This window comes from Molothrus aeneus, chromosome 9 (genome assembly GCF_037042795.1).
Source record: "Molothrus aeneus isolate 106 chromosome 9, BPBGC_Maene_1.0, whole genome shotgun sequence".
Lineage (NCBI taxonomy): Eukaryota > Metazoa > Chordata > Aves > Passeriformes > Icteridae > Molothrus > Molothrus aeneus.
This window is the reverse complement of record NC_089654.1, coordinates 20,888,565-20,913,270: the sequence shown is the minus strand read 5'-3', so window position 1 is coordinate 20,913,270 and position 24,706 is coordinate 20,888,565. Positions and strand designations below refer to the sequence as shown.

General features: G+C 36.8%; 1 protein-coding gene across 2 annotated transcripts in view; it reads left to right on the top strand.

The window, feature by feature from the left end:
• Positions 1-24,022, top strand: part of VAV3 (vav guanine nucleotide exchange factor 3) — a 147,077-nt gene extending 123,055 nt beyond the window's left edge. The window contains exons 21-28 of one of the 2 annotated variants that reach the window (XM_066555520.1): positions 589-654; positions 4,249-4,283; positions 6,050-6,166; positions 6,840-6,927; positions 9,336-9,465; positions 14,614-14,697; positions 19,989-20,140; positions 21,536-24,022. In XM_066555520.1, coding sequence (XP_066411617.1) covers positions 589-654; positions 4,249-4,283; positions 6,050-6,166; positions 6,840-6,927; positions 9,336-9,465; positions 14,614-14,697; positions 19,989-20,140; positions 21,536-21,577 — 714 coding nt within the window. In that variant the 3' untranslated portion in view covers positions 21,578-24,022. The remainder of the gene's footprint in view (positions 1-588; positions 655-4,248; positions 4,284-6,049; positions 6,167-6,839; positions 6,928-9,335; positions 9,466-14,613; positions 14,698-19,988; positions 20,141-21,535) is intronic. The other variant, XM_066555521.1, reaches the window with a different exon arrangement.
• Positions 24,023-24,706: the final 684 nt, after the last annotated feature.

The following is a 24,706-nucleotide window of genomic DNA, read 5'->3' as shown; positions in this document are numbered from 1 at the left end:
GATGCATCTCCAGCATGTCAGTACATCACAGTCAGGGAGTCATCTTTAATTCTGCTGGTGTTCCCTGCCCAGTCGGTTTCCACTGACGTGCATCCCTTACGGAAGTGTTTAACACTGGCTGTTGGATCACGAGCTCTGAATCCCACTGGAATTTGGTCTCTCAGGTGCTGCAACCACTGCTGCACAGTGGTGTAGCCATTTTGGGGATCTGCAAGGTTGCAGGTGGCAGCTTTCTGTAGAATGCCAGCTGAGGAGGAAATAACTTGAAAGGAAATAATTAACATTAATGAAGATATCAAACACTGGCAGACATTGACAGAACTGGGAATCACATCACAGTCTCTGAGCTCCCTTCTTGCCTCTTATCTCTCAGAGCATTCAGATCTATCAGTTATAATTATTACTTAATTATATTAAAACCCCAACGAAACAACAACAAAACCCACAGAAATATTGAGCAACACTTTATTAGAACAGCATTTTATTTTAAAGATTCTTGTCTTAATTGTCCTAAATCCGTGGGCATGCATTATTATTTACTGTTAATCCCAATTATGTCTCAAAAATTGATTTTTTTTTTTTTTTTAGGGAAGAAATCTAACAACAGGAGAGCTTGGATTCTTCCCAAGTGATGCAGTAAAACCTAGCCCATGTGTAAGTACAATTATTTAGTTCTGTTTGCCACCTTACAGGAAAACTGCCTAGTTCATTAGTTCATCAAGATTAATTTTATCTTACAAAAATAATATTATTTCTAGTTCCTTGCTGCTTTCATGGTGGGTTCAGTATTGCTTCAAGTAGAGAGTTCTAATACTTTTGGTTATTGGGTGTAAGTAGGGCATGTCAAGAAAACAAGTTTGATAAGCAGGTTTCACTTTTGGGAATATTAATAAATTGAACTGTCTGAAGAGTTCCCAGAGTGTAGATCAAATACATTTTATGTGAAAGTGCACTTTCTCCCTTCCCCAGCAGAAAGGTGAGAGTGCTGTGACTCTAATCTATTCCCCAGTCACTTTGGGTTAGAGAGAGCGATTACAGCCTAGGTAGTAAGTTTAAAAATTGTAAAACTAATATAAAACTTGGAATTCTGACTGCTTGATAAATTTTCTTTTTTTCTTCATGCTCTTACCTGTCTTTACTTCACACAAGAACCTTCTCAATCTAGAAAAAGTTGTGAAAGTAATAAGAAAAATAATTTTCTAATATGTACTCTAATATGTCCTCAAGAGTTTTATGTACAGATGTGATGATATATTAATATACAATACACTTGTTCCTTCTCTGCCCTCTGTGACACTGTGCATCAGATTACTGCCTGCCTTTGTTGAGGTTAATTGATAAAACCCCATAAACCCTGTAATGAATCCTAGTCCTTACTTTGCTTTAAGGTAGTTTTCACTTACTTGAACCTGATTCTTAACAGTTTGACTTATTAATAAAATTCCTTTTGTTACAGCAATCAAGATATGCCACTTCAATGGCTTTTATAAGTAGGTGGGGTCAGCTCTTAGTAGCTGCATTTTGATATGTCTTTGGGGCTTATTGTGCCTTGATTTCCAGACCAAGTATACATGAAATCCTAAAGAATATAAGCATATTAAAATACCAAAATACCATGGATTTTGTTTGAAGAGGAATGCACAGACTATTTATAGGTACAAGTTTTTTTAGTTTGGGTGAGAGGACAAATCTGAAATAAAGATGAAATTGTGTGAATTTAGCTTTCATCCCTCCACCCTTTGCTTATTGTTAAATTTGTGAATTTCCCACCCCTTGCTTATTGTTCAAGGGTGGACTTCCCATTCCATGGTGTCACTGTCAGTGACCCCATCAGTCATTGTATAGTCATTGACCCCAACTGTAGCAGCACTTTTAGGAATCACCAATATACTTTAAAAGCACTGTCAGTGTAATATCCTGAAGTTAGGAAAAATGCTGCTGGGGTGTTATGTAGGTATCTTTCTAATGGTAAATCTTTCTGCTAAATTTAAAATATACTATTTAGAGGAGTATTGAAAATAATGCAGTTTTACAGAATGAATAAATACTATTCATGAAATGTTACCAACTGGTGTCATGATCAGAACAAAATGATAAATTGATGCTTCACCACTGTTAACTTGGAAGGATGAAATATAAACATCTTATTATGATAAACGATGCAGTTAAAGATACTGAAACATCAATCAGGTTTTAAACATGCTATAACTTTTACTGTTATTATTAAGTCTAACAGTCTTTACAACCATCTGATATAAAAATGCCCAGAAACAGCATAAAATCCATATATCAGAAGACTTTAGGAATGAATATTGAATGAAAAACTGCTGAGCTCCAGAATATCTATATTCCAGACTTTTCACAGATGTCCCTATAAACAATTTTTTCCCTTTAAAATAAGTAGTATATGTCAGCAGACATTTTATGCCCTCTGTGAGTAATATCTGTTTCTTCCTAGCTTTCCTCCATTTTTCTAGTTTCTGTAGAGGCATTGAATACATAGCACAGTAGGAGCCAAGAGCTCCTGGAAAAACATTTGATTTTATCCTCTTTATACCAGTGAACAACACTTGTTATAGGAATATATTTGTCCATTCAAAATTTACAAAAGCAACTACTCATCTATCATTTAACTGCTCTGGAGGATCGACTTAAACAATCTTTGAATTTTTATATCCTATATCCTTTCCAGTTTATTAACACTGCTACAAATATTGAAACAAATTTGAAATATTTAAGGATATCTTGCAACATGTAAAAAACATGTTAAAACTTTGTAATTTTTGAAATGGTGGCATTGAAGGTTCAAGATCACAGGTTGGTGATCAACTTGTGTCATCAGGTTGATCACTTCAAATGTAACATTTGAAGTGAAGCATTTCTCTTAGGAATTGTGTGTCAGCATTTACATGGTCCATTTTTTGCCCGGTCTCCCCACTAGAGGCAGAGCTGCCTGAATAACACCATCAGTACCTGCAGGGATGGGCAAGGCCAGCGCTGCTGCCAGGGTGACCCCTGGCTCTCCTGGGTGCCCTGCACTCCTGAGGGCTTCGTGGGCTGCCAGCACTACAGAGGCTGCTGAGAAAAGAGCCCTTTGTCTACTCTCTCTGGGAATAATGCACGTTTCCTTTCTCTCTCTCAAGAATTAGACTAAATGACTGTTTAATACCTGTTAAGATTTACTACTACAGAAGCCAAACACATGAGCCTGCTTTTGTCACAGAGACCTTTAATGTCTTCCAGACTGAAGTTTATTTCAAGGTCAAGTCTAGAGACTTGATAGAGATCTTGTTTGATACCTGAGGTCAAGACAGTGGGAATTGTAATTGATTGCAGTTCAATCAATTGAAGTTTTGAGGCCTTTGTAATAATATTTTCCTGACTTGATTTGTTTTTGGAAGTCTCTTTTGGTGACATTCCATATATCATGAATAAAAAAATTTCGAGAAGAATGTTACTGTAATTTCCACTCTATTAGAGTCCAGAAAATAAAATATCCATTGGTTTTACTTGAAGAAAAAAAACAAAACACATAAGAATATGTGACCTTAAGTTATAAGTGTGTGAGATTTATGTTAACCTTTCACTAAAATCCATTTTTCAGCACTGTGCATTTTCACACATTACGTTAGAAGAGTAGGGTAATACTGAGTTTTCACAAACTAATGGGAGATGATACTGTGCCTCTTGTGCATGAATAAACATTATCTATACATATGTTTGTGTACATATAACATCCATTTTGCAAGCTGATTACAGTTTAATTTTTAAATTTAATTTCAGAATCAAATGACATGTTTAGCAAGATACAGTACAACAGCTGCCCAAGTCAAATACAAAGGAATGAATGATGTCATGTGATAGAAGTTGTGGAATATTCTCAGGTCTCTCTGAAGATTATAGAGCATACTTCCCAGTGGCCAGTCTAAGGCCACACAGTCCTGAATACATGGCATGAGGTTTATACATTACTGTAAATTGATTGCATGCCTTAGTGCACTTTTCTACAATACAGAGCACTGAGCTGTTTTGTGTATGAAATTTGAATATAGGCACTGTCAGAAAAGCTTTGTTTGAACACTTCTGTGAAGTAAACCTACCCAAAACAAACACAAGAAAAGAACTCAAAATATTCTGTACTACTTTCAGAATGATACAGAATATCTGTCCTTTATTATAACTTCCTCTAAAGAAAATAGACTTGTGGACAAATTAGATCACCTGGATCTGTATCTTTTGGTATCCTAGGTTCCTAAGCCAGTAGACTACTCTTCACAGCTGTGGTAAGTCTCTGTCTTTTCTTACAAGAATCTCTGAAAGAAGCAGTCACAGAAAGCAACTGTGTTTACTACAATTTAAATTATATTGGTTTAACCTTTCTAGGTTTCAGGAGAAGACATTATGTAATGGTTTGGGAAAGCAATACCATGCATTGCCTAGAAGCATTTCTGGTATAATGATTTTGATGTTTTGTTTACATGTCTGTGGCTGCACAGCCTTAGTCCCGGAGGTCTGAAATAGAGCAATAAGAGATGGGTATAATATGAAGCATGGAAGTATATCTTACATGTTGAGTGAATAAAGGAAGGAATAATATTAAATACATCTTGTATCATGAATAATTCTGCATTTCCTTAAACCCCCCCCCCAACACTGGAGCTGTAGAGATACAGGTGGCACCTGGGGATATGGTTTAGGGGTGTCTATGGTGGTGCAGGGTTGGACTAGATGAATCTTGAAGGTCTCTTCCAACCTTGATGATGCTTTGAAAAAAATGTTGTATCAAAACTGCAACCACTGCTGCTCTGGGGTTTATGAAGTGTGTGAACTCCTTCCCACAACTCAGAAAAGACATGGTGGTTCTGAGAGAGCAGAGTAAGCACCACTTGTGTTCTTTCACTGATTTTATGCCTTGCCATTTAGACATGAGTTCTGACTTCCTCTTAACTTGCTAAAAGTGAAATTAGGATCATACCCAAACAAATACTGATTTTTCATAACGAGCCAAGTAAAGTGTTTATTATTTAAAATTGATATTTTGAATTAATTTCTATCATATGGTCTATTTATAATTTTGTTAGAAGAAAGCATATTACTGGCTTTTATCTTCTATGGATTTTTATCTTCTATGGATTTTTAATTAAGAACTATTATTTTACTTAAAGCTCCTTTCTAATTGGTTGTGATGTATTGGTGTGAAATTTTACATAGTGGTGGGCTGTGGTGGTTGACAGCCTTGGTAAAATGGTAAGATAAGCATAATTTCCCTGGAAGCTAGGTCACTTTCCCTAATTAACAGTTTTGTAACCTGTGGTTTTGCAAATGAGTGTCTGCTGACAGCCTCTCATGATGTGCTACATACACCACAAGGCAGAGCAAGGGCACAAATCTGCTCGTGCAGCCAGGCTGCAGAATCAGTGATTCATTTGTCTTAGCTTTCAACACTTAGCATCAGCTTTTTCAAATTTGGATGGGTTTGGCTTATTTAGTTTTTTTTCCTCTGGATGTTGGGTATACCCATTGCACTTCAGCCTGTAGAGGTTATGCATAATTATGAAATGAAATAAAATCCTGTCTTGTGTAAGTACCAAATTTTCAATTAGGTCTTTTGTTGACCGGATCTACCTCTGGTGGCTGCTTCTCCATTCTGTTGCAATAAATCTCCCTAGAATTCAGGGAGGTTCAAAGGTTCTGGACCACTGTTGTATTGCTTCTCTTGCAGCATATGATGCAGATAGGCTAGCTGGTTTTATGAACTTTTCAAGCCAGTAGTCATTCAGCTAATGCTTGGGCTTGAGCACTTTCCTTAGCAGATATTCTGTTCAAAATCCATAAAAGTACTTTTCTAATTAGGAATTCCACAACCCCCAACCATGGAATTTTTTCATGTTTTATTGTTCATTCAGAAATCTGGAAGTGGTATTCTGTTGCAATTGATTTATTTTTGGTCTTCATGATATGTAGAATATTTTCACTCTCTATTGCATATTTAATAGACCTTTGGAGCTTGGGAAAAAATCATAGGCAATTTTTATTTTCCTTGTTACAGGTTTGCAGGAGCAATGGAACGATTGCAGGCAGAAAGTGAACTAATTAACAGAGTAAACAGCACTTACCTGGTGCGGCACAGGACCAAAGAATCAGGAGAATATGCAATTAGCATTAAGTAAGTGGAATTGGATTAAGAATGCCTCAAGAAAGCTTCCCTGTTCTCATTTTTGTCTAGATAGTATTTGAAATAAATATAGAAAACAAGCCACTGTTTCCATTATATAATTATGTGCAGCCTTGAAGAGAGTCAATATAGGAGAACTGAAGTGCTGTCAAAAAATATCCAGGATTTATGGGAGGAAAGAAGCAATGGTTTTGTGATGCTGATGTAGCAAATTGGGGCTACAAAATTAAAGGTTGAGTCTGTTGGAGAAGAGTAAGAATTGTTTGCAGTACAGTGAGATCTGTTCGATTGACTTTGGTGAGAATTCAAAGCCCTTTGCATCTCAGACTGTTCAGTAAAATGTGGGTTTGTACATTTTGTGGGTGCAAATAATTTTTTTGCCTTGGTGTTGTTGATCAATATGAATCTTAAAGCAGGAAGTACATGGGAATTCCCAATTAGAATAAGCAGTTATCTGTGACTTTTTTTCTGATGACAGATGACTTCTTTAGCTGTACTTTAATAAATATGTTTGGTTGATTAGATGTCAACTTTGTTTTGGCAAGATATACATTTTGTCTTAAGAATTTATGTGTGTGGTGTTCTAGGGGCATGCCCTCAGGTAATTATTGATTGTGTCTGATTAAAAACACATTTATATTCATAAGTTATTCATTGCCCACAGGTACAATAACGAAGTGAAACACATCAAGATTTTAACAAGAGATGGCTTTTTCCACATTGCAGAAAATAGAAAATTTAAAAATTTAATGGTAAGCATTGATTAGCTTTTTAACATTGTGAGATTTTCTTTGTAGCTGTTTCTGTTAGAGAGAGCTACTTTGGTTTATGAAATTCCATAAAGCTATGTGAGTGAAAGATTTCAATTGTGTCCACTCCTGCTAATAGGATAATTTTTTATGTTTATGGTTTTAGCTCTAAGTGATAATTTTATGTGCTTAAGATATTGTTAGGACCGGACTGTGTCCCTTGTAGTGAAGGGGAAAAGAGGAGGAATTTGAATCCTATTCATCAGCCCACTCTGGAGTTAGGCTGAATCTGGAAAGAAGAATTTGATGTCTTTGGAAATCTTGGTTTTTAGGAATCAATTGGATTAAAATTTATGCAGCAGCCTTCCTGAATGCATAATCAAGTATGTGAAAATGCTAAATAAAAATGAAGGATAATACAAAACAAGAGCAGGGGGAAGCCTTAAAACCAGGAAGCCTTGGAAATTATTTTAGTTTAACCACTGATACTCTCGTAAAACTAATACTCTGTAAAACAAGAGCATCCTAGAAGTGTGGAGAGATTAAATGATAATCTGGAAGTGCTCATTAGAACAGGAAGAACATAAACATGCATTTCTTGATGAGGAATGCACCAAGCTGTTTTTGCACTCTTATCTTTATTTCACACTTAAAAGCCAGTGAGTTGTTTAGTTTTAGGGCTGGGGACCCTGAGATCTTTTCATTGTTTAGCAGCAGAAATGATGGTGTTGCTCACACACACAGGGAGGCGGCTGCTTAATCTGTGAACCCTGCAAATGATTCATTGGAAACGGATCATGGCAAAACACGGCAGCTGGAGTGCCACACTGCCAGGTTTCTTCTTATGGCAGTGGTGCAGTTTAATGTGCTGGTGCAGGCTCCAAAGTAGAGCAGAAATATAAATAAAGGACCAAGTTGGATGGAAAATGAGCAAATAGAATATGCATTGCATCGCAGAATTAGGAGGACAGAAGAAATTTCTGGTGTAAGGACCTCGCTGCTACCAACTTAGCCTTGCTGACATTCAAGTAGGAAAGAATTATTTTATAATACAGATATAGGGTATTATGAATTCTGCCCTTGAGAGTTAAATACACAAGTGGTGTGGTGTTTGTACATGCTGTGGAACAACTGCTTTGTCCTGGATAGATGCAAGAGAAAAAGTAAGAGTGTCTTAAAGAAAAGAGGAACAAAAGTAGATTGAGTAGAAGTGGGAGCAGAAGAGACACAAAGGCAGCATCCATGGAAATGTTAAGTAGTGATCTGCAGTGACACAGCGTTTTGTACTGCTTTGGAGGGGAAAAAAGTAGAAGAATTCTTGTGTCTACTTTTCATAGTACGTTTGAAAAACTTCCACCAAAGTAATTAAAATGTGCTGAGTGTGTAGAGCAGGGTGCAGTGAAAGGTCAGTTTGGCTGCTGCTGTGAATCAGGGTGATGTGACAGGCTCCTGAGGCCCCCATCCATGCTGCCACGGACTGCTTAACTCACTCATCTGTTTGTAAGCTTGCTACTGTGATCTGTGAAATTCATGTTTTAGAGGCCAGTTGTCAAGTCAACCATTTTCATGGAAGAATGGAATTAAAACCTAAGCTTTAAAAGTAACTCTGTGACATGAAATTATTTTTTCTTTTTCCTCAGTTTAAAACCCTTTTACTTATTTTGCCAACAAACAACATGTGTCCATTTGGAATTCTAATTACTTTTACCAAACAAAACAATCCTTACAGACTTACACTGTGCAAAAAGATAACAAAAGTTTCATACTAATTATATTCCATTTATCCAGATATCCTACCTTGAATGCTACTTACTTACAAATCACACAGAGTATTGTCATGGTAATTTGAATGTCTGGATATTCAGTGATGATATGGGAGTAAATTTCATTGCTGACATTCCAGTTTGTGTGATGTGCTGATATCAAACAGCAAAGCCCAAAGAGTTCTTACTATCACTGATGTAAGCTATTATAGGCTAAGCATTTTGGTAGCTTTTTGTGGTGCTAGATGGTTTTTGTGTGTTTTGGTTTGTTTCCTGATTTTCTGGTTGAGTTTTTTTTCATAGAATAAAATGATTAAACACAGTATGAGCTCCTAATTTTAAGCTTGGCTTGGTCAACTCTGATTTTGCAAGTCTAGATGTAAATAAGTGGAATGAATTGAGGGGTTTATAGTAAATACATTGCTTTGTGCTTGCATTTCTGAAGAGTGAAATCCCACATTGGAATGGATCAATTGAAGTACATTTCCATTGAATTGTCCAGTCACTTTTAATCTTATTCTAGCTCCAGGTACAAATGATGTGATATTGAGATTTCTAGGTATAATGAAGCTGTCATTGGCTGTACACCAGCATGTTGAATGGTGTGTGATTTCAATTTCCAATGCAAGTCTTCTTCCTTTCCGAAAGGAACTTGTAGAATACTACAAGCACCACTCTCTCAAAGAAGGTTTTCGAAGTTTGGATACTACTCTTCAATTTCCATACAAAGAGTCTGAAAACTCAGTGGGACAGAGGAGTAACAGAACAGGTGGCAATGGTGAGGATTATAAATTTTTGTGGATTACTTTCTGTCATATATATATATATGTTGGGGTATGTATATATATATTAAAAGGACAAGGTACTTGAAGCGTTTTCATTTTCCATTTTTGACATATAACCAATTACTATGGCAATGCTTTTAGCTAGGATTTTTGGAAGCTAAGCAAATTCAGATCTGCCAGGAAATTTATAAACATGTCTAGCAAGCTTGTCTTGCTGCCAAACTTAAAATCTCCCCGATATTCAAAAATTCTATTAGACATGCTGGTGAGAGATTAAACTGCATCTTGCCTAGTTTCTTAAGAAATTTGCATATGTGCAGCTACAAGTGTTAATATCTGTGAAAATTTCTAATCCTTGAAAAGAGATTTAAATAAATCAGTCTTGTAGCATAGCCCTATGAAGTAGCATCTCAGTAATGCCAAATAATTGTGTAAAAAAATTAGATTTACTATATAATAATTATTTTTATGTATGTTTTTTAACGTTGAATGTTTATTAGAGTTCCCTTACTAAGCCTCAAAAGTTCATGAACTACTATCCACTGTAAATAGCAGTTAAAAAGTTGTGAAGTGTAGAGATAAACTGAGAAGCCTTGCAATGCATATGCTGTCCTTTATTTAAGCTATTACAATGTAAGTGGAAGTTAGCATGATTTTTAGGACAGGTTCGATGTTAATGATAAAACCTTCCACAGAGGCTGGCCTCTGGAAAATATATAATGTTTCTGTCAAAGAGCAAATATTAGATTTGCTGTTCTGCAGTCTTTGGCTGCGTCTTTGTACTGTAAGAGATAATAAGAGGAAAATAAAAATTAATGGGGATTTTAACAATATGGAGACTGCTGTAAAAGCCTAAAAAAGCCCAGTCTAGTCTGTGTGATGATGGTGGTGGCTTTGTTACTTTCATTTGCTGTGTTTGTGAGCTTTTGTTTACTTGCTTGCCTCTGTTCCATAACATTTCTGTAACTTCGGAGGCTCTCTTCCTCTCCTAGTTAAAGTGAAGATAATTTAGGACAAATGAATGTGAAAAAACAGCATGTCCCTGGCATTTCATTTACTGTCACTACTTCCCAATTCATCTTTCCATTTCTGTTCTCCTTCACTGCTTCCCAGGACTTCTGTCAGTTGTCACCTCTCTGTGGTGTTCGTGTCCATTCCTGGTGAATTTCTCTGTCCTGTCCTTTCCTCTCCCTTTAGCTCATGGTCTCCCTGTGCTTCTCTCTTGATTTACTCTGCATTTTTTTTGAGTTATTGACTGTGAGCTGAACCAGATTGTTTTCTCTTTTTTCCTTAGGCCAGTTAGAACGTATCTCAGTTTGAATGTATCTATACTGTCCACCAACTTCTTACTCTGCAAGAGCTCAGTAATTTCCTGCTTTACAGGATACAAGATTTATGGTACATTCTCATTAACTTCAGTCATCATACAAAAGAAAACATCTTCTTTAACAAGATCTTTTAGGCAGTATGTGGGAGAGCAAGAGAAATGACTGAGGGATGCTCTCATTTTAGTCCAGGGGATGAGGAAAGGCGTCTCTGCTGCAGTAACTATCAGCCCTTTGCTGCTACAGACTGTGCTGGTGGAAACTGCAGGTTTTGTCTTAGAGCAAACCTTTCAATTCCCAAACTCCTCATGTAAAATCTAATAGATTTCCATAATTCTGCTGCTTTATCTAGATTGACTCTGAATGACACTTCCTTTAATGGATTGGACAGTAAAGTGTGTCCCCATGAATGTGGTGATTTATTTTTTGTTTTGTTTAACCAAAATGTCCATGATTATCAGTCCATCTGTGGGTCACTCTGCTTGGTTTTAAACTGTCTTGTTCATTTTACCAAGCTGATGTAAGAAAAGCCTTATATTTATGCAGTGGGAACCCTGCTGGGCTGAATTTAGAAAGAATTTGGGAAGGTTGAGGCTGTAGTTTGGTTTAGTAGAGGAAGCAAATAAGTCCCGTGGGGCAGCAGTTGGACATGGAGGTTACTCACAGCCTCAGTGAGGACCACCACACAGCTCATTTTTTGGGATCTCTTCCCACATAATCCAAGTGCAAGAAAAACTGTTGGAAGGAAGCTAGACAAAGTAGGTGAGGAGAGAGGGGGCACTTGTCTGTATTTTTTCAATTTTGCACCTACTCAGCATGGGGCTGAAGGTAGTGAATACAATGGGCTTTGACAGTTTGAAGCTAATTTAGAGAAGGATTTGGGTTTAATGCAGTATTTTTCTCTATACTATTCACATATCTGGATTTTTTAATGAAGCCATCTTTTGAAAAGACTTCAGCATTTTTTTCAAAACAGTGGATCTTTAGGATATATAACTGACAGAATAAGTGGGAAAAGTATTTAGAAAAAACATTAGTTTAACCACTGCAGACTTTGACAGAGTTTTATAATTTCCTGCTGCCAGGGTCTTTGAGCTGTTGTGAAATTGGATGGCAATACTGAATTGACTTTACTTCCCAGAAAAGAGTGAGAAAGATGTATGTTAATTTATTTTTGGTATTTGTTATGTTTTCATTTAGCCATATGGGAAAAGAAAAACAACTGGTATTTCATTTAACTTGTGATTTCTAATATGAATCATAATAAGTCACTTTGTAATTTCTTAAATTTTCAGGGAATTTGATTCTTGCTTCAGCATCTACTTGATTTTTAGAATAATGTTTTAGAACATTAATAAAAATCTCCCAGTGGGATAGTTATTTTGCCTTTCCAGTTTTTGGCTTCCCACTTGGGTTAGAACTTTGCTTTCAGTCTCCTTGTCTTGCAGATGTCACCCGTGTTGTTCTCATATTCATTGTACACTTCTTTTAATGTGGTTGTAAAAGCTGTCAGATATTTACTTTTGTCAATATAGAACTTCAAGTTAATTGGGAAGATTTTTTTTTTGGGAAATGGTATATTCTTCCTTCTTAGTTTTTCAGTCTTAGGCTTTTCTAGGCACACGCAGTATGATCAAGTTTTGTTTTGCTACACAGAAAAATACTAATTCTTACATTAGATTATAGGAATGATCAGCCAGTTAATGAAATAAAGGCAAAAAGGGAAGAAAAGTGGACATTACTCTGTGGAGTAGAATAATGGCACTTTATTCTGATTTGCTGATGCAGAGCACAATCATATAGAGAAATTTGAATCTTTATGAAATTTAAATTTTAATGTAACCTAAATCATGAAGCCAAGTCCTACCTGAGGGATATCTTTCTTTGTCAGTTAACTAGGAGTAGGTATATTAACTAGATATCACATCTTACTTATGCTTGATGCATTAACTGCCTACTAATGCTTAATGCATTATGTGTGTAAAGGTATCTGTTAGTAAAGTAAAACAAAGCAAGTATCCTCCCAACCCTTAGGGAATCAAAATAATTCAGCCTTTCTGCCTAGAAGCCAACACCAACACCCTATTATCAAAACAGATCAGTTATCTGTAGAAATCTAGTAGGATTTCCTTGCCCACATTTACTTGTTCAGAGTTTGACACATAAAACCAACCCTCCAGCTGTATCAGAGAGAAAGATCGGGATAAGGTCTGCTCAGTTAAGGACCAGCCATCCCCCATACAGCACAGTGTGTTCCTGTGGGCTGCTGTCCCACTCTGCCATTGTGCTTCTGGAGAAGTAAAGGCAAGTGTTTGCCTCTAAGAATGGGCACTGCTTTTGAGTCAAGTGGCCCTCTTGGTTTGTGTAGCACAATTCCCCATGGAGCTCTTACTTGGGGTTGCTGTCTCCAGTATAAAGGAACCCCTCATTCATCCCAGATAGTCCATTCAGTGTTGGAGGTGGAGAAAGCATCATCACTGGGAAGGATCAGAAGGGAGTTTCTAGAGAGTAAGATGCCCTGGAGCATGGTTTTCTTGTCCTATGAGACACTAACTTAAAATGCTGTTAGTTTGTCTTGTGGGATATTTTTTTATTTCTAAACCCAAGGTTTATGAATGTTAATATACAGTATCAGTTCTGTTTATTTTATTCATGCTTTTAGTTTCCTTGTCACTAATGTATCTATTGTCATCCAGGTAAGATGCACAAAACAGTACCATTACCTCCACCATGGATTCTTGCATAAAATCATTCTAGTCATCATTCCTGCAAGTACCATTTTGAGGCCAAATTACTGTGTTTCATGTGTAGTCAAAAGAATAAATTCAGAGAAGTAGCTGTAAGTGATAAATATAACCCTGTAACTTTTGGAAGGAAAATTCTTGTTCAGTAATTACAGATATTATTAGCTATAATTTAGAGGCTGCATTATCATTTTTCCAGTTGAGATGGATGTACCTTTCCAAATCACAGCTGAGAGCCAAGATCCCAACTTCATAGGAGATGCATACTATATATCTTTATTGCCTCTTCCAAAGAGGTACAAAATGTGAGAACAGGTCAATAAACAGTAGTTTCACTTGAAGCAATTCTAGTTAATTTCATCTAATTTTTGCATTTAAAAGTGCCCTAGTTTTATTGACAAGAGAGCAGGAGCCACCTGTGGCTTTCACCCAGGGAAGCTGCTACAGGGGCTTAGGATGATGTGCTAGTTCTGCCTAGGCCAAGCTCTTTTTGCTTGCTCAAGGGGTTTATTGCAAGTAGGGGAAACTGCAAATATTCGCAGTTCTGTTTGGGCCTTAAAGGATGTAGTTTAGCTGTGGAATGCCTACAAATGTTAATGATTTACAGGGCAGAACGCATGCTTTGTTTCCATGCTTAAGGTTGACTCCAGGTCAACTTCAACTTTATCCTAATTAAGGGCATGTGACTAGTGTTGCTGGGCTTAAGAGGATTTATGTATGCATGAGTTCTTGCTTTTGTAATGGTAAGAAGTGGGACACACAAAGAATTAAAAAAACTTTTGTTAAATCTGAAAATATTTGCAAGAGGCTGCAGTTACAATTTACTTCTCTGAAACCCTAAATGGGTGACTTCTTCCTACTTTACTCTTTGAAAAATGCAATTGTTAAAAATTAAATCACAGATCCAAATTTTCTAGTTATTACAGTCAATTTCCTTGCAGACATCCTTAGTAGGGAACCTTAGTTTCCTTATTATCAATGAATTATATAGTTAAAAAACTATTATTTAAATTTTATGCCAATATTTCAATGTTCTTTTGCTTTTCTCTTTTTCTCTTTTTTTTCCTCTAAGCCCCTTCTTTGTTCTGTGGGTTTTCTTTTGTAACTCCTCCAGACTACAGCTTTGTTCCCCCTTCCTCCACTCCTTTCTGGTCAGGTACTGCTTTACTGCTTTTATATTTCTTCTAAATTTGCTTCTGTTGTTTCTGTGTGCAGCAAGTGAGGGAAGGGACGAATCTAATACTTCAGCTCTTCTCTGACTCAAAAAACTGAGTTATTACTTGTTTTTCTTGAAATGTAACAAAAATAAAACTCTTAAACTTTTGAATTATTCCTGCTTATTGCAGTAAGCAGTTTGAATAGGAGTTGCGAAGCTCAATAGTTGCAGCAGATTCAAGACCACTTGACTGTTAATTTGCTATGCAGTTGACATCTATGAGCTACATATTTTCAATGTATTTTTTCAAATGCACAAACGTGGAAATCTCAGTGCTTGCTGGTAAATAATACATTCGTCCCATCCCTGCAGCAAACCATACTGCAGTAGCATCTTAGAATACAGTAGGGGTTTTTTTTGTAGAGAATGCTTTCTTTAAATTCTGCATTAACGTTGTTAATTAATTTTGCCCATCTGTTTTCTAAATATGGTTTTCTTTATTTCCATTTGACCATCTCTGGCTTTAATAGATGTAATCATTTCAAACCAAGAGGCTGCATAAAAATGCTAAAAGTAGTAACATTGGTGGCCTCAGTCAGTGCATCAGTATGGGTATCACTTGCTCTGATCTCTAAGATCTGGTCTGCAAAGAGGTGAACTGCACCACTGGACAATTTAAGAAGAATTTTGCCAGTAGAAAGGTGAATGCCTTTGAGGAGCACATGGAAGGAGCTGCTGATGTGGAGAAAGCAGCACTTGCTCAGGTTACAATGGCCTGCCTTTGTGTACAGGGGTGGAGGACACTGCCTGGGGTGTGCAGAGCAGGAGTGGGACTGGTTTTTGCCCTAGGGAAGGGAGGTGTCCAGCACAAATGCAGATGGAGTCATCAAGATCTCAGTGGGCAGTATGTTTTACACCTGCCCCACAGAGACTGTCCAAATTACTTAGTGCTCTGAGGAGGATTCTTGGGGCTTTCCATAGTTTCCTGAGGGGAAAAGGACTTAGGTGGCAGCTTTGTAGAAGAATCTTTACTGAGCTTACTTGTGCTGAGAGCATCTCTGGTGACCACTCCCTTGATTCACCCCAGGGATTTCAGTCTCCATGTCTTGGACTACACTTGGATGTTTTGCCCCTCAGTTGTTTCTTCCATTTCTATGCCCTTACATATAGATTTTCTTGGGGCAGATACTTCCTTTCAGTAGTCACAACAATGACTGAGAATCCAAGCAGGAGGGTGCCCTTCCAGTTGACATTTGCTTTTATAAAGGACACATCTGTAGAAAGCCATTTTGGTGTAGCTGTTTGCCCTGTGGTGGTGACGCTCAGCTGGACTCCCTGAAGCACTCATCTGATCTGAAACAACATGAAGCAGTTAAATTTTAGCTCTTTGCTCAAGGTAAATACTCTGAGCTTTTGTCCTTTTGTGCAGGGATAGGAGAGGACATCTTGCTGCTCAGTACTTGACTGTAAATTCCATTTCTACTGAAACTGGTATCTGTTCCATGAGAGTAAAATTGTGAAGTGGCCTACGGTGATAGAACAGCAATCAAGACTCAGTTATTTGAACCTTATCACACATTCCCATATATTCCCACAATGAGGTTTCAATAAATTATAATGACATTTTTTTAATATGAAAAATTGCTGTAACAGAAAATTCATTAATAACTATAATAATAGGTATCAATTCAATGTCTTATATATCACAATATTCCAGTTTAAGTATTTTGTTACACAAGTACAAAATATTAAAGGAAAACATTGATCTGCAGTGCTTAATTAAGCATATCTACCCGTTACATTTGGAGTGCTGAGCTGCATTACTTCATATATTTAGAGCAAACCTTCTTTTTAAAATTAGCCCAATAATTTACCTACATTAAAAGACCAAATACTTATTTCATGATATTACAAGTATTTTTTTCAAAAGTATCTTCAGAGCTGGCTTAGTTCTGCTGATCTGGAAGCTGGTAACAGAGGAGAAGGTTAAGCTGACTGCTGAGCACTACTGAAGGTGCTGCCTGTGCCTGGATAAGGGCACCGAGGCTTGGTGAAACAGTACATGCACAAATAAATGTACATGGCTTCAAGGAGCTTGGAAACTAATACACAGGAGCAACCCTCAGGGCAGTGGCTGCAGATTTATGAGGAGGCCAGAGCACAAGGAGAGAGAAACAACTACTCTCAGCTTTAATAATACTACATTGACCTTCATGGAATTCAAGCATGTGAGCTAGACCAGCCTGCTGTGATCACAGGGAACCTCTGTGGTTTGCACCCTAGATGCATCATCAGTGCCTCAAACTAGTATTAAAATTCATTTGCAGCACATCTATTTCACTGGTAATGTCCAACATACTCCAGTGTAAATCAAAGCTGATTATAGTTCCTGTAGTCATCATCTTCTGTTTGCAGAAGAAAAGGCTGGATTAAGTAAAAGCACATTTTTCTCATTCACATAAGCACTTTTCATTTTCCTCCTTTGGATTTCTCACTCTATTTCCAATTAGCTCTCTGAGTATCTCCCTTCTATTACACAAAGTTTATTTCTTATTGCTTTTTAACAGCTTCTTTTCTTTGTTAACACTTTCTCTTTCCCTCCCCTCATCCACCTGTTGGGCCTTTCTTTCCATCAATCTGTGCTGTTAATCCCATTCTCTCTCTGAGTTCTTCCTGTAGCTATCCTCTTTCTGTCCTTCTCTCAGTGTTGCTTCTCTTTCCCATCTGTCCAGGTGTCCTTTCCATGTGTTGTCTTCCCTCAATTTTATTTATCCCTGGACAGCACTAATTGGGAATTCAGGGCTGATAGTTTCTACTCCAGGTGTTTTTGTGATTGTGTCAGCAGAGAGATATGGTTAATATTTTTTTCCAAAATTAGCACTGTCATTTTCCTGTATTCCATCACTCATCTGGCTTCCTTTTATATATTTCCTATCATGAGCTTCACTTTTATTTGAAAATATGGATCTTGGATTCTAAATTAATCTAAATTCTGCTACTTTCTGCCTCAAGACTTTTGAAGATATATGGTTTTGATTTCTCTTGCTTCTTTCTCCTTTTCCTCTCTGCTTTGTGACTTAAAAAAAGAGTTAAAAGTCCTCCTTTCCCCAGATGTACTCCTCTTTCTTCTCTATCCTAATTTTCCTTGCTATTTTCCATCTTTATTATTCCTCTATGCATTTCTTTCTTAGTTATTTTTTCCCCATTTTCCCAAATTTGTTCATCTTTGCTTCCTGTAGTTTTTCCTTGCCCCTTTATCTTTCTAGAATCTGAAATTGTACCCTGCTCCCCAGAATCCCACCTTGCATCCTGCAATGCTTCTCCAAATCTGTCAGTGAATGCTGCACACCTGGGAATGCTTACTGACCCTCCAATCAATAACTGCTCTTTTTTTCTTTCTCCAAAACAATTGCTGCCCATGATGTGCTCTTTCCCTGTAAAATTGATTACTGCAATGCTGATAAGGGATAGGACATTACATTCATGTCAGGGTCTAAACAAGTGCCATCTACATCGACTGGCTAAGAGGGGGGAAAAAAGCATGTTTGAGCTTTGATGTGCTTCATATAGCACCTAGATTTTTGCAACATCAATATAAGCAATAAACTGAGAGGCTGGTTCTCTGTTATATGGCATCTTTTACATAATTTATCAGGTGTCTGATAAGCATACTCTACATAAGCAGTCAGAAGGGTTGGACTAAGCTTTAGTGACAGGATAGAAACATCTGTTATCAAAACTGGTTTTTAGGCATTCTATTTCTGTGATATATCTAATAATATTTTAAATGTAGTATTCCATGTTAGTTTAAAATAAATTGTTTATATTTTCTCTTTAAGCTAAAAGTATTTGAACATATTATGATTTTCAGATATTTAATACTATTATGTGTCTATGATCCATTTGAGTCAGAAGAAAACGTCAACACAAGCAGAACTAAAACTGTTAAGGTTTCTCAGCTCATCTGCTGTGTTTTGGGTTCTTGATTTAAATTAAAGGCACCTAGATATGAATTCATGGTATTACATTGTTGAGGGCACTCCTAAATTAGAATCTTAAAGGCATTTCCTAATGAAGATTGGGCATTTCTAAGAAATGTCCAAGGGTTCTGAGGACAGAGATGATTCTAGGTACATTATATCAAGTCATCCATCATGATCATATGAATTCACCTGAAATGTTTTCAGAGGAAGCTTGCCTGTGCTCCTGAACTCCTCTTACAGTAATTTATGTAGACAAACAGTGGCATTAATGGGGAAAAAAAGCTGAAAAATGCCTTGGCCAAATAATCCAACTACAAAATGCCATGGAGTAGTAGATGTTCTTTCTAAAATGCTCAAGTCAAAGGTCTTTTATCTGTTAGGCCATGCCTACTCTCCTCTCATTGTCCTCACACTGGAATAGTTGAGGATTTCTTTCGCAAGTTTGGACATTCTACATCAGCGTTGGAACAATTTCCTATAATACTATTTGGAAAAATGATGGTTTTTGAAGTGCCTTTGCTTTTTAAAAATTCTTCACAGCTTTTTATTGTTTAAAATGTCTGGGCTTTACATTGGCAAAATTCTTCTGTATTGATGTACCTTGAAACTTTAAAGTGTTAATTTCACTGAACCTTAATTTTATAGAAAAATTCAATGGTGATTTACAGAACAAACTCCTGAAAAGAATAGATTTACATCAGTCAATATTAATGCAGATTGTGACAAATGATCCGTGGAAATTTCCTGTAGAAAGTCTGTAACTTTTTGCTCATGCTGATGTTAGTTTCCAGTTTTAAGTGCATTAATATTTAACTTGGGAGTTGTTTTTTGAAAGAACAGCACCTTATTCTGTTTGTTTTGCTTCATTAGAGGTCTAAAGTTAAATCAACTGTAAATGCTAATAATTCTTTTGGAAGGAAATTAGTGACCTGTAAAATATGTTGATGTATATAACTGGCAGCAAGTTTTATTATGAAGCACAAGAATAAAATAATTGCAGATGTATTTAGCAATCTTAGGGTGGGGAATATTTTATTTATGGCTCATCTAGTTTGATTTTTCTTCTAAAAATAAAGAGGACTTTTCAAAAAATGACCAAAAGAAAAATCCCTTCAGCTTTTATACCATTAACCTATATTTAAGTCTTATTGATGTTTGTAGTGCAGATGTTTTGCATAAAAGGAATGCCAGTGTATGTTGCCAGTGTATGTATGTTGTTTTATATTTTACAGTATTTCTGTTTACAGTAGTTTGGGAGCCTTCATTTTACCAGCCCTAATATTAATGTCACCATGTGCTTCCTTTCAGTGCTGAGCCCGAAGGTGATCGGCATTGCCATAGCCAGGTACGACTTCTGTGCGCGAGACATGCGAGAGCTGTCCTTGCTCAAAGGGGATGTGGTCAAAATTTACACCAAGATGAGTGCCAATGGCTGGTGGAGAGGTGAAGTAAATGGAAGGGTAAGGCTATTTATTTTCCTTTTCCTGTGTTTCTTTCTGCCTTCACTGACAGTGATTTTGTTAAAAAAAAAAGTGTGATCCTACATTGTGTATTTAAATTCAAAAGATGGAACATGTTCTCATCTTTGTTTCATAGCAGTGAGGCAGAACTCTTGCCAGGTAGCTTTCCCAGCATCTAAATTATTGGTTATTTAATCTGACCTACCAGGCTGAATATTTGGGCTAGGTTATATGTTTGGAAAATAACCAGGATTAATAGCACTGCTACAGTTGACCTTTTTTGAACTGTTTTGCACACAGATACTTGGGGTCAGGTTCCTGGTGCTGTGGAGCTCTCTTTAGCACTTTACCACAGAATGATTTCCCACATCTTTCTGCCAGAACACAATGCAATGGAACCAACCACCTTTTTATAGAAGGCTGCTGCTTTGATCTCTAGGAATGTGGCCCAGATGAAGTGACACATTTAGCAGGGATTTTTATGAACTCACTTTACACCCTGCTCTGAGACTTGGAAGTGAAGTTTCAGTTTTGACCTATAAAGGGTTTACTGTTTCAATCTTAGTTTACTGCCTTATAATGCAGATCAGTCAGAAGCATTTGAGACTGCTGTTTCCATGTTTAAAGTGCTGAGTGCAGGGTCAAGGAATGTGAGGTAGAAGAATGTAAATTGTCTGAAGCTGGAAATGATGGTTGCAAGTGCAGTTGAAGTGAATGTCCAGACTTACTGCTTTATGCAATTTGGAGAATCCTTTTTATTGTGTACATGAGCTTGGCTATGTTAAAGTTAAATGGTTACAGCTTTTTAAATAGTCAATTAGACCAGAAGAAATAGGGAAGCAGAAGAAATACCCATTGTGCTATATGCATTTTACATGTGAAGAAAGCTGAACAACTCATTGTAATGCAGCTGCCCACATTCTAACAGATGCCCTGTTAAGTGCTGGCATTCCTTGGTAACTTTCATAACCTGGACTTGACATTATAAACTCACCTCTGGAGATATTTTGGCAAGGTAGTCTAAAAATGTCTGCAGTCACCCCTTCTAGTCATGCTCTAGGTTTGGTTTTGAGTTCTTTCATGTATATTAAATTGACTTTAGGTATAAAGAAGTCTGAAGAAACCTAAAGCAAATACATAAAATAAGGAATATGACATTGTGTCACTGTATGTCTTAAATAAATCTTATTTGGCACATCATTAATTTCAGAATGTAGATAACTTTATAACTTCTGAAGTGTAGGACACTAGACTCTACAGTCTTTATCTTTGTAATCTTTTTAATATATGTACAGAACAGACCCATCCTTGCTGTGCCTAGGTCAGCCATTAACAAAAAACAAAAAACCCTTGTGCATCTCATGTATTATTTTGTTTTGCTTTTCCCCTTTTTAGGTGGGCTGGTTTCCATCAACTTACGTTGAAGAGGACGAATGAATTAGAAACTATCCTCTGCTGACCAGCAGTTTCAGGGATTGTAAAAATTTATATCTTCAATGTGGTATTGGTCTTGTTAAGTATTTAAACAGCAACACTTTTGCCTGTCTGAACCTTCCAGTCTTAATGTTGGGATTTAAACAGATGTTTGGGCTGACAGATGATTACCTTCCCCAGAGCTGTGCAAGAAACAAGCTGCCAGTTTGCCATCACTGGGGATCAGTACAAAGTCCAACCCTCACCTTCCCAGAAGATCTCTGGAAAACAAAATTCTTTGTTCCTTTGCATTTCACTCTGTACTACACCATGAGTTCTAGCAATGGCTGAATATTTAACGTTTCTCTTCCAGCTAACATCTGTGATGGTACAAGGAGATGAAGGCTTCTTATTTCTTATCACTGCATGCAGAAAACAGATTTCAATCATTCCAATGGGCATAAAGTATAGTCAGTAGAATTGTCTTGAGACATCAAACTACTTTACTTATCAGCTTACAAACCATTTTAAACTCACAAAAACATTCTGAAGGAAATGTAAATATGAGTAGCATTCATGCATATGTAATTACTTAACTGGCTACTTTGAGGTCCTGCCTAGATCTTCTAACAATCTGTTTAAAGACAATCTAAAAAGGTGTAGTGATTTGGTATTGCTTTAAAAAACATTCACGAAGTGGAATTGTGTTATCCTTTTATTGTCAGCTCAATCCTTTTTATGTGAGGTTTTTCATTTAAGCAGCTGACAATAAAAGTGCAACTGTGGGGCGATAGTCATGACAACATGAGTTGAAAGTTTTCAGCGATAACATTAAATAAATATTGCAGATTTATTCTGAAGGAGAAAATACTAATGCAAGATGATGTTATTTCTCAAGAACAAAAGTGTTTATCTTAACCTCTTGATTGACTTGGATGAGCTTCAATGCTTTCAATTCAGTACTGTCTTTTCCTAGTTATACAGGAGTTTCTATCACCTTTTGTGAATGCAAATGGAAATTGCAAACTTCCTTCTGCCCTTTCCTTTCTTGTTGCCTAAGATGTCAATGGCAGTTCAATGAAGGAGTTGTCTTGTTGCAGGGTTCTCAGCGTCCCCAAATGTGTCTAGGTTAGCCAGCATGAAAGACCAGGCCTTGTAAAGTGGTGTCCACTGCTTGGTGTGGCAGTGTTTACTGTAATTATGAAGAGGTAGAAATGTAGTTACGAGCTTAAATAAATGTGGATGATGTCTTCAGATATTCAGTTCTAAATATTTAAGTAATGTCTCTTGAAAACTTGAAAGAAAATCAAGCTCTTAAATGAAGTTAATTCATCCTATCCTGCATCCTCTCTTTTGCTTTTTGCCTGTTCTCTTTTTCTGCTGGCATCTTAAAGTTAGTGTGCACTGTCACTGCACAATTTAACCCTGCAGTGCTTTCCCAGTCTACAAGCACTATAATCTCCACTATTTGTCCACAGAGCAGAATCTCCTAGTACATATTTGGGTTTTTCTTTGGCTACCCCCAGGATTCTTTGCTTCTTTCTGGCCTTTCCTGGCCATCAAGAAGAATTGAGCACAACACAGAGTTCACAAAATCCCCTTCATCTCTGCAACTCTTACCCACCTGCCACACCTGGCAGGTAGTGCTGTGTGACCAGGGCAAAGAGAGGAGCTTCTCCTTAGAAACTGGAGAGATTCAGCCTTGCAGATGAAATTCTGCCCATGCTCTAACTTTTCAAGGATTTACCTCAAAATGATGTAAACTGTGATTGTGTTGAATACATTACTTGATGGAGTAATTGAGAGCATTTGTAAATATGTAGATGATGCATAAAAATTTTGTAAATGATGTGTACAGCAGTGTAGGCTAGAGTATGCAGTCTTTGATCATGTTTTGCCATGCAGTTTGATTGTCTGTTGAGAGCTTAATCCTATATTCCTTAAGGAGACAAAGATGATTCTTTCCCAGTTTTGCCTGCTTAAGGGGTAGAGGAATAGGCTCTATGTCTGTGAAGTGTTTAGTGCTTTACTGTCATATAGTTCTGAGAAGAGGCAGTTAAATTCAGTATGAGTTGAAAAATATAGCAGTCACTTTCAACAGCTTGGATTTAGAATAATTTTGAGTGTTCTCTCCATCCTAAGAATGTGTTAAAGCTTTTAAGCAATTCCTGAGTCCAGTAGTCATCCTTTGAGAAGAATGAAAGCCATAGGTAAACTTTACTTTTGTGGTGTAAATCTGCATATCATTGTCTGTGTTTAATGCCCTGTATTGATTGAGTTAATGCTGCATCTTAAACTATATTTTGAGTACCAAAGACTTCCTAAGTATTCTGGAGCATCTCTTTCATGTGCTGCTTTTGCCTGTATGGAGTTGTTTTTATGTCATGCAATAATGGAGTTACAGTACTTTAATTTGTACTATTTTGTAAATATGTTAAATATAATAAACTGGTTAATTTTTTTGTTTAATGACGTGTCAAAATGTGTAGTTTGCTGCTGTGAAGGTTGTGCTTCATTTGTCTCACCACCTTCTCATTGTGAGAAGTTGATAATGGTTTGTTTTTGTCTCCAAGGTTTATATAATCCTTATTTAGCTGTAAAACTGAGCTGTCAATGTAAGTGGGATAGTATAGCTTTCCTTGAGAACTTTTTATTGTCAGGATAATATGACTTGTGCCAGGAAGGTGCTGAGGATTCTTTGTTTTGTGTGGGTTTTTTTAAAATTTATTATTATATTTTTAGCTATACAGAATCAGTCATATATTATTGATTTTTGATACTTGTACTTTTTTTGTTTGAAAAGAAGTTGTGCCTAAAAAGTTTGATGTGTAACTTGTCACAGCAACAGCTTTTCCACCTTCTTTTTTCTTTCTCTCTTGTATGTGAATTAACATATAAATTCAGGCTGAATTGAACTCAGATTTGAAAATACAGTCTGTGTCTGATTTCAGGGGCTACTTGATAACCTTTGTGATGTAGCCCATTCATGTATTTTTTACAATGTAACATGCATTATTTATGTGTTTATAAAAATATTTCTGGACAGGTGAATTAACTCAGCAAGGACAGTGATGATTCAGTTGCAGTGGGTTTTTTTTGTGTCCCTTTCATTTTTCAGTAAGAGAGATTTTCTTGTGGAACTGCCCTTCTAAC